Consider the following 10,855-nt stretch of genomic DNA (forward strand, 5'->3'; position numbering starts at 1 on the left):
TTCCCTCCTTCCAACTCTTGCCTCTTGGCTGGTAGAGTTCCCCGCAAATCATTGATCCCCACTCCCAAGTCAGACTCCAGCCCCCTTTCCCGGTGCACACTTGTCAGTGTCCTGTCAGTTCCTGAAAATGCCCAACTACAGATTTCCCTCCACTAATAGGCCTCACTATGGTAGTTGTGTATCTTAGCACAAACTGATAACTCGCTGCCACTTTGTCAGTGTGTAACCCAAAAATCTGAGAAGGCAGTACACCTAACTCACTTCTTGGGCTTCATGGGCTATCAGTTGCTCCCTTAACATCTTCCGTCGTCTTTTCTCCCGTTGTTCGCGGGCAAAGGTATCCTCCTCAAGACGTTTCTGAATTTTCCTGATATATTCATCATCTGAGTAGGTGTTCAACAGGTCAGTGATGGCTGGAGTTATATCCACTTCCTGTGAAGGCACTGCCGAATGCACCATGCTAAAATAATAATTGGGGGCATCAAGTGTTATATAAATATCTATATAAGGCACAAAGGAACTGCCACCAATCTGTCTCATCAAATGTTGTGACTATTGTCAATGATTTTCACAGTGCTGTCAATCCTTTCACAGAGCTTTATAGAGTTACATAGTGTTTGTGTGCGGAATCAGAGCATTTCAGGAAGCACCTCTCCACTTTTGCAGCTTCAGCCTCCTATGGCCATCTTGCCCCCATGATGCCTTGCTCTGAGGAAGGGTTCTATGTCACAGATGTGGCGCCCTTCTTCAGAGGGGAGGTACTTTGAGGTGAGAAGACCCAGGAGACCTATAGGAATTCTGCAACCACTTTGTGAAGGTGGCAGAAACTGTTTAAAGAAAGGAGAAGCATCTGTTTTTTACTTACATGCTTCTATCTTCCTCCAAAGTCTTTAGGACTTTAAAGTTCTGGGTGTTAGGACATAGTTCCATTCCACCTTAAAAGGTAAAGGCATGACTGTTGTGTGTCACATGCCTGTTTACTTCCAGCACAGTCTGCTGGGAACTTCCATTTTGTATATTGCTTTTGTATTGCTAATTAGCGTGCTTGGTAGCTTCAGAAGACTACTGAGGCTTGAGTCACTGATTGATTGATGCTGTTCCGGGAACCGGTGATCGCCCGGCTGCCGTCCGGTGGCTGGAGCCAGCGTCTCCTCGGCAGTATCCCAACACTGGGAGCCTGGGCTCTCTCCATTTTACTTCCCTACCACCCTTTCGAAAGTGCTAAAAGCATAACATTCAACAAAAAGGAGGCAGCTGCTGTCTCATGGTGCTCAAGTGTGAAACTAGATGCAATGCTAATCATGTGCCTGGCCTTTACATGCTTGGGTTTTTTTGTTTAATATGTAGGGGATGTGCTGGGTGCTAGGGGTGAGGGCACACAATTCAGATTGGAAGTGGGTGGGTAGGTGATGGAGGGAAGAGAGGGTATTTAGCTCTTTGATTGTTTCATACAGTTTGTGGCTCTTATAGATGATTCAGTTATTTTTTTGAATTTAAATTTTAATTGTTTGTCTTTTTGGAAATTGTCCTGGGAATATGACTGAAGGGCAGTATATAAAAAAGAAGATCAGCATAGCTCCCCTATCATCCATTTGCTGCACTTGATTGAACCTGTATCGAACATGAACTGCTGGTGCATAAAATCTATTGGCAGAACAGCTTTTTAAAAAGTATCTTCGGGGGAAAGGCATATACTGTTGAAGTTCAGGATAAATCATCACTAAGGGATGATACTGAAAATGGTTCAGACTTCCAAATGGAAGAAAGGGTTAGGATTAGACAATGAAAGTGGATGGAGTGATCCAACGGAGCACACATGGTATAATAAGACTTTCAGAAAGCTTTTGATAAAATCGCTGGCCGAAGACTCGTGAGTAAATTTAATAGTCATGGGATAAAAGGACAGGTCGTCTTATGGATCAGTAAAAGCTTAAATAACAGGAATTAAAGAGCAGGTTCTCACAGTGGGAGAATGTAACAGCTGAGGTCTCTCAGTGTTCAGTACAGTAGTACCTCGAGTTACATACACTTCAGGTTAAATACGCTTCAGGTTACAGACTTTGTTAACCTAGAAATAGTGCTTCAGGTTAAGAACTTTGCTTCAGGATGAGAACAGAAATCTTGCTCCAGCGGCGTGGCAGCAGCAGGAGGCCCCATTAGCTAAAGTGGTGCTTCAGGTTAAGAACAGTTTCAGGTTATGTACGGACCTCCGGAACGAATTAAGTACTTAACCCGATGTACCACTGTATTGGTCTCTGGAGTAAGGGGTGAGCAATTAAGTTACTAACTTTGTTCATAATAATAAATTGCTCAGGGTGACAAGAACAGAAAAGGATTGCATAGAGCTCGAAAGGTTCTCTCCAAACTGGGTGAATGGTCAATAAAATGCCAAATGCAAATCACTGTAGGCAAGTTTAATGTGATGTACATTGGGACAAATGGTACTAACTTCACATATATCCTAATGGGGTCTGAACTGGTGAGAGACTAGCCACGAAGGAAATATTGGGATCATGCTGAAAATGGTAATTGAAAATGGTGAACCAGCGTGTGGCAGCTGTGAAAGATGCAAATTCCACATCGGTGATCATTAGGAAAGGAACTGAAAATCATACTGCCAATTATAGTTAGTGCACTTGGAATACAGTTCTGGTCAACACACTCAAAAAAGAATATTGTTGAGCTGGAAAAGGTTCAGAAAATGGCAACCAAAATTATCATGAACTAGAACAACTCCCCTATGAGAAAGAAAACAGCAATTGGGAGTTTTAATTTACAAAAAAGGCAAGTAAGGGGTATAGCAGGATATCTGGGGTGTATAAAGTGGACAGAAAGGTTTTCATTTGAAGTCCTACAATTGCTTTAGGAACCCCCAAGATACTGTGGAGTGGAAATATATACCAAAATTCTTAAACTGTATATATCACTCCAATAGCATTTGTATAATAAACCACAAGTCAATATAAAGTACTTCCAACAAAAAATTAAAACGAAGAAGGCAATGTTTCCAGCAAGAAGAATTTAATGTCAGTGCAGTAACTTCCAACACATTTTATCTGCCCATCTGCATGACAAGCTATTTGCCTAGAAAGAATGCTTATTAACCAGGTGACTGGCAGCTTCAAGACTGAGAGACCCTCACTTGCTTCAGTTTCCACGTGGAACAGCAAGTCTACCCAGAAGTCACTTGTTCCAAACATTACCTCTCAGTGAGCCTGGTAGGCATGCCACTCTCTTTCTTCATCTGCTTTTCAAACTTCTTAATTTCTGCATAGGTGATCTGAAAAACAAGAAGGCACATCTGAATCTCCTTCCTTTTGTTCAATACCCTGCAACACAGAGGAGGCATCTTCTTCAGCTCAAAGGCCACACACCCTCACAGCTAACCTGCCACGGTCCCCAAGCCCCTTCCCAAGAGCTATTCTACCAGAATGCTACTTACACAGACATGCACACATTCTTCAAACATCATGGTACACAATGGATGATTAATTCCATAGATACATAACTGATAATTCTAAAAACACTCCCCCCCCCCCCAAATCACATTAAGCAGACTTTGTTTCCAAGTGGAGGAATTTGGGATGCGGTGCCGGAGCAATGAATACTTAGTGCATTCCACTGCCTATGATTTTTAAATTTCCAGTTCTAAAAGTTCAGAACTTACCTCTGCTTCCTTCCTCCTCCTCATAATCTTTTGGTCTTCAATTGCCTTGACGGGGCGCTGAAGTACTGGTTTGGGAATCTGGATAATTGCTGCATGAATTTTAGCCATTATTTCATGCTGCCTTCGATTTTCTACCATTTTCTAAATATCCAATGAGAAGGTAATGAGCTATTTAAAACTGGCTACTGACTGTTAAGTATTAATTACCCACAAAGCGCCATCATTTTCGAGTCACTTTCTGCCCACACAAAGGTCACAAACATATTACAAAATTGGGAGGAGTAAATAATGGGAGCTTTTTTGTTTAAAAAAAAAACAAAGCAAAAAGAAAATGAGATATTATGAGACGTTAAAGGGCTTGTAATCACTATAAACAGCATCTCAAATAAGTTCGCTATTTCTTACCATTTGGCATTTGTTACATGTTGGACCCCTGGACGGTTAAGTCCAGACAAAGGCGACTATGGGGTTGTGACGTTCATCTCACTTTCAGGCTGAGGGAGCCGGCGTTTGTCTGCAGACAGCTTTCTGGGTCATGTGGCCAGCATGACTAAACCACTTCTGGTGCAACGGAACAACGTGATGGAAACCAGAGCACACAGAAACGGTGTTTACCTTCCCACCACAGCAGTACCTATTTATCTGCTTGCACTGGTGTACTTTCGAACTGCTAGGTTAGCAGGAGCTGGGACAGAGCAACAGGAGCTTACCCCATCACGGAGATTCAAACCGCTGACCTTCTGATCGGCAAGCCCAAGAGGCTCAGTGGTTTAGACCACAGCGCCACCCGAGTCCCTATTTGTTACATAAGAACATAGGAAACTCCCTTATACGGAATCAGACCACTGGTCTATCTAGCTCAGTACTGTCTGTACTGACTGGCAGTGGCTCTCTAGGGTTTTGCGCAGGAGTCTCTCCCAGCCCTACCTGGAGATGCTGGGAACGGAACCTTGGACCTTCTGAATGCAAAGCAGATGTTCTACTTATGAGCATGCCCAGGGGTGGCTTCTCTGCAAGCAAATGATGGGCCGCAGGGTAGTGCAAGTCACACAGAGCCCTGCCTCCTGTTTGTCAAGTGCTACCCAGGCTGCGATAGGACATCCTACCATGTCACACAGGAGGAACTTGCTGCTGGATGTGGGATGGCACATTCCTCACAACCTACACGGTTTTCACACTTGGTGACAGTATGCAGCATCTTCAGGCAATCACCAGGGTCTGAGTGCCCCAGTGGGTTCCTAGTCTTAACACAGGGCCCACCATTAGCCGACAGCTACTCTGTACTCCTCGGGTGAGACAGCTTGGAGAAAACTGAAAATGGTGGCTCTAAGCTGCCCATAATAATGGCAGCTATACCTACACAGGGGGCCCCACAAAACCTGGTGCCAGTCCTATTTACTTTAATAATCACAGAGTAACAAGCTGAACAGCTATAATGAATATGTAATTGAAAAGCAGTCTGCCACCTCATGCAAGTGCACTGGAAGTGTGACTCAGCATAAGTTGAAAAATTGTTATTTATAAAAACACCTTTTTAAATTTCCCATAGAAACTGAAGCTAAATAACATAATTTAGCACAGCAGGATTCATTTTCTAATGTTCAGAGTCTAATGTTCAGGCTAAAACCTATTTCAGGAATCGTGAAATGTTGCATTGGAAATAACCTCCCCTGCCAGTGTTCAAAGTAGGAGGGGTGGAGTGACTGTAAGCCTAAACCCAATTGCTTTGGACTGGTGTCTTATTCCAAATGATGATGCCCTAGATCAAACTGTTATTGAGGCATATTGTTAAGTAAATGATTCAAATAAAATGTGAATAGGTAAAGAGTTTTTGCATGGATGTGCAAAGCTTGAAAAGTGGGGGCAAAATGGTATTTGACCAAAGATTTAAAAAAACACCCAAATTCAGGAAGAAGACTTATGCCTAGAAGCAACTTTCCGCACTCCCAACCACTGCAGATATGTATCTCCACCCCACTAGTCATTTGTGCCCCATTAAACTGACTGAATGTGTCTTTTGACGCCCAAAGAGATGCATATCCCCACTCAGGGCAATCAGTTGTTCCATATTATCATTTGTTGAGGAACATAACTGGATTTCAAAACAAAAATGCAACGCAATGGAATTCAGTATAACATTTTGCTTCTTTTGCAAAAATGGCAACAGACCACATTCTTGACCTCCCACTGAAGTCTACCTACAGCCACTGCCAACGTGACTGCCTAGAAGATTTAGTGCAAATTTATCCAGGAAATGCTGGCCTTGGGTGGAAAAAGGTTTGCCCACCCCTGCTCTGGAGTCAGTTGCTTTAATGTGTTCTGCACGAGACTGCTCTTGAAGGCAAAATGGAAGTTTACAGTGTTGCATGCTGCAGCTTGTATCCCTCATATCCTATTGGGAGGCAATAACCTATTCAGCCAGCTTTGCAAGAACTGCATTAGTTGCCAATTTGCTGCCAGGCTAAACGCAAGACATGGGTGCTTGCTATTAAAGCCCCCTGCAGTCTAGGATTCATATACTTCAAAAGCAACCTGAATCCCACCCCCAAGCACTGGAATGACACTCCAGCATCACCTTCGGCGATATACAAATGAAACTAAGGGATCGTCCACACTTTTACTTGTCCTGTGCCTGGAAAGCATGGGTCCAAGAGGTTTTATGCTTGTCCTGTGCTTTCTAGGCACGAGCCCCATTGGTTTTGCCTTTACCCCACTACTTTCCCCCAGAAAACCCACTCTTTAATGCTAATTCGGAACAAACTGCAATCCTCCAAAAACCCAATTGCTGTTTGCTCTGATTCAGCGCTATACTACAGGTTTTGTGGGGCAAACGGAACCAGTTCTAGCTGAATTAAATGAAAACACTACAATTTATTTCTATTAGCTTTCTGTTATACATACAACACAATCCTCGTTTATTTAGAAATAATTCCCACTGCGTTTGATGCAGCTGGTGGGAAAATTCATAGGCTTAAGCATAAAACAATGCACAAACATTTCCTGCAGCTTTGAGGTTTTTATAAAAAAAATAAATAAATAGGCTTCTCACATTTTCAAATTGTTCAACGATTTTTTCCGCCTGAATTTTCTTTGCTTGCTGTTGCTCCACAAACTGCATCCGAGCTATCTGACTTTCGAGGACCTTGGCTTTGCTGTGAAAGGTGTCTGAAATCTGCTGCAGGGTCAAGTCTACCTGACGCGGCACTAGACATTTAAGGCGCTGAAATGAGAAGATTTCCCAAAAGATTTGAAGCAATCTTTATATACCGCATTGAGTCATAGTAAACTCCTTAGACATAACTTTTTCTCCATCTAACCAAGCATTGCCTACTCTGACTGGCAGCAGATCTCTAAGTTCTCAGGCAAAGAAAAGTTCTTCACATCCCCTCCTGCCAGCTTCTTTTAAATAGAGATACCAGGGCCTGAATTACATGCAAAGCAAATGCTCTACCTCTGAGCCCTGGTCAAATTAGGACAGCTTTTTACATGTCTGAAACATATTTTATCTTGGCCTAGTTTTGGATAAAAGGTAAAGGGACCCCTGACCACTAGGTCCAGTCGTGGCTGACTCTGGGGTTGCGGCACTCATCTCGCTTTATTGGCCGAGGGAGCCGGCGTACAGCTTCCGGGTCATGTGGCCAGCATGACTAAGCCGCTTCTGGCGAACCAGAGCAGCGCACGGAAATGCCGTTTACCTTCCTGCCAGAGTGGTACCTATTTATCTACTTGCACTTTGACGTGCTTTCGAACTGCTAGGTGGGCAGGAGCTGGGACCGAACAACGGGAGCTCACCCTATTGTGGGGATTCGAACCACTGACCTTCTGATCGGCAAGTCCTAGGCTTTGTGGTTTAACCCACAGCGCCATCCGCGTCCCTTAACTCACAGCTACAGGGATGAGTGAATCCATTGATTTCAGTTTCTCCTTTTTCCAAACTTCAGTTCTCCACATTTCCACATCAGTTTCCATTTTTAAAAAATAAAAAAGGGAGGGGCTTGTGAAAATTCACCAGCATCTTAGTGTGAATTTCTCCTAATATATGCATGTTTGTATGCAATTTTCCCAAACGTACACATTTTCCATTATATAACACCTTTTAGTATGTGCAGTTAATATATGCATTTTTAATACACATTCTACCCTAAAACCTGCATTTTTTTACACATTACTTTGCCTAAGAACTGTACTCCAAAAATTCAGAGGAGTGCAATTTTTAAAGGATGGCTGCATCTCCACATTGTTTAAGAAAGTGTGATCTGGGTAGGTTTACCTTTAAATGTGAATCGAGTCAAATTTCTCCCCCATCCCTAATACCATTTGCTGTACTTCATAGTTTTGCAGAGCTAGCAACGTCCAGATTAACAGCATCCACTGCCAGCTAATATGGTCGAAGCACTGTGGTTTGTAATCTGCAGAACTAAAGGTGGTGGCAACCACCTTTGATTTCTGCTAAATCAGTGAATCTGCTAAGTCTTACTCTTTTTTAACTGGCAGCCATGGTGATGACAGGAATGGAAAAAATTAACTGTGCTTGGAAATATTTGCTGCTTCTCAGTGACAGTCGTGTGAGATTTTGACATCTTGGATGACAATATGATAAGAAGGAAATTTCATGCCATCAGCATAATGTGCCGTTAAGGAATGTGAAGAAGACGACAGCCTTGATGCCCAAACATACATGGAATCATGGCTGTTTTGGAAAGCAAGCACTGGAATGCATCAGGGCACATATACTCTAGGTGGAGAAGAAGTAGGGTTCCAGTTACGCTTAGATTATTGTAATCCGCAAGCGACATTTTATGTAAGCTCACCTACAAAAGTAATTAAATTGATATAAAAGATGGGAAATTCCATCTTCCAGATACAGTTCCTGTTCAGTATAAAAGGTGCTTCACAGAATCATTTTCACTCTCTGCTTGCTCCCTGTTCAACTCTGCTTTGCATGCTTTTGCCCAGCTGCAGGCCTGGATGAGTAGCTCTTCCAAAATGTGAATATGTGAGAGAATGTACAAATTCCATTTCACAACTAGTTGGGCTAGAGGAAGTTAGAAGGTGGCCAAATCCTTAGGACATTTTAAAGCTATTTTTTCTAAAAGTATTACATTGCTATATTGCATTACATTGATTTATTTTATTCCTATTTCCTCATATCACCATTTGCTATATGAAGATTATAATATTCCTCCAATGAAGCACTGTACACCAACCAACAGACTGATTTGCTTCAGTTACAATCCTAGTTTTTATCTGTTTCCCTGGGATGCTATTTAGCAAATGATTAGAGAATTCAATTAATGTTGGTGCATTGACCAGGAATGGGTGGTTAAGTAAGCACTGATTGCTGATCAGCGCTTCTGCTCAGCTACTAGCTGCTAAAGCTGCTGGATCAAATTAGAAACCCTGAGCACTACACCTATTTGTGGACATGGCTCCAGAGAGGGGCACATGTATGAATGCCTGCTTCTACACATGAATTCTCCCTTGCTGGCTCAAGGCTGCATTCTTTCAGAAAGCTTTGTCAACTATCCATCAATCTGATAAAAGAATCTGTTAATTTATTGTTTAGTGAAGCAGCCCAGCTCGACATAAATTAAATACCTCATGAAGCAAAACCAGGGAGCATAAAAGCCAATTATTTCTTTAAAAATAAAATAAATAAAAATAAAAAATCATTTTTTATTTAAATCAGGTTTTTTTTTAATTTAAATTGGATTTTAAAATAAAATGCTTTTGGAGGAAAAAAAATCTTTCTAAAGATAGTTTTCTATTTAAGTTACATTATCGTCCAAAGGCCATCAGGAAATAAGGATTTGTTTTGTTTTTCATGTGTGCTGGAAATTTGTCTAAGTTTGTTTGTTTATTTAAAATGTTTAACCACATCAGTTAACAAACATGGAGACATATGCTATAATGTTATTGTTTTAGTTTAAAAAATTGTTTAAGTTGATATTAAGGAAATGATTATTTTTCTCCTTCCAATAAAGTACAGCAGAAAAGTTGTCCAAATATAAACAGTTAACTTACCAAACCTCACAATAATTTCATAATTATCTATGTATTTCTAATGGTATAACCAAATCAGTAATTTTTGACATAACTGTATAAACAACTCTGAAAATTTATTATTCCAAAAATGAAACCTTCATCTGGTTGTAAATATTAAGATTATACCAGCAGCAATGCTTTTCTGTAAAAAAAGGGGGGGGGGGATTTAAATCAAGTCTTACTGACTAGTGGTTTAAATCGTGATTTAAATCAAATCCACCCTGAGCAAAACTAAATCAAAGAAAAGGTTTGCAAGTGAAAAGGAATGCCAGCCACCTCAGTGTAGATTTGGCCTGAAATATGTAGCTAATTTAAAGTTATTCTTGCCCTTATGGTAGTACAGCCAGCTTATAAAGAGTGAGGATGTATGTGTGAGGATGGAACATATGTTCTGAAAGATTTACAGCTCTGATCTCCTTATTTAGCCTTCTGGGCCTTTTGCCCAGTTTCAGCTTGCCAAGATAGAAACCAGGAACAAATGTCCAAAGCTATTTGTTGTGAGACTGAAAATGCAAGGAACTATGCAGATACCTGCTGGGACACTGCGAAGAAAAGAGATCAGAGAGTTCTTAAAGTGGCTATTAGTTTGGTGAAAGCAAATTTAGAGTAACCTCTAGAGCAGAGGTAGCCAATATGTGTCTTGAAAGTGGTGCTGGACTTCAACTCCCATCAATTAAGTCACTGCATCCTTTACACAGAGATTCAGTAGACGAAACAGAAATTTAGTTTACAGGAATTCTATTTTGATCTCTCGTGTCATAGGTATATATCTAACAGGTATAGTCACATGTGATGTTCTGCTTCTCTATTGGGAAAGGTGTTCTTAACTCAACAAGCTCACCTCTCGATACATTTCAGTTCCCACGCTCTTGAGCTTTGCGGGAGCTGAGGGTCTCATTGCATCCATGGCAACTCCAGTGAGTCCTGCTTTTTTCTTTTTCTCTAGCGCCACATACAATTGGTAGATCAGTTTGGTGGCAGCTCCATGCTGCTCTGTCATGATGTTTCGGGCCACATTCTGGTCAAACTGCACGCCCAGGAGTTGAAGGGTGGGCTCCATGCGAGAAAAGTTGTTAAGTTTCGCACTGGCAAGCCTGGAAACATAAACAGACTCTGCAATTATATAAGGTTCTGAAATGAGAA

At 41.5% G+C, this 10,855-nt stretch overlaps 1 protein-coding gene across 4 annotated transcripts in view; it reads right to left on the bottom strand.

Annotated features, from left to right (window-relative positions):
- SPEF2 (sperm flagellar 2) overlaps positions 1 to 10,855 on the bottom strand; it is a 98,159-nt gene that overhangs the window by 81,701 nt on the left and 5,603 nt on the right. For all 4 annotated transcript variants that reach the window (XM_081212606.1, XM_081212605.1, XM_081212604.1 and 1 more), the window contains exons 3-7: positions 10,554 to 10,806; positions 6,717 to 6,887; positions 3,668 to 3,808; positions 3,204 to 3,280; positions 262 to 460 (exon numbers count right to left, since the gene is read on the bottom strand). In XM_081212606.1, coding sequence (XP_081068732.1) covers positions 262 to 460; positions 3,204 to 3,280; positions 3,668 to 3,808; positions 6,717 to 6,887; positions 10,554 to 10,806 — 841 coding nt within the window. The remainder of the gene's footprint in view (positions 1 to 261; positions 461 to 3,203; positions 3,281 to 3,667; positions 3,809 to 6,716; positions 6,888 to 10,553; positions 10,807 to 10,855) is intronic.

Source organism: Podarcis bocagei, assembly GCF_964188305.1.
Source record: "Podarcis bocagei genome assembly, chromosome: 11".
Classification (NCBI taxonomy): domain Eukaryota; kingdom Metazoa; phylum Chordata; class Lepidosauria; order Squamata; family Lacertidae; genus Podarcis; species Podarcis bocagei.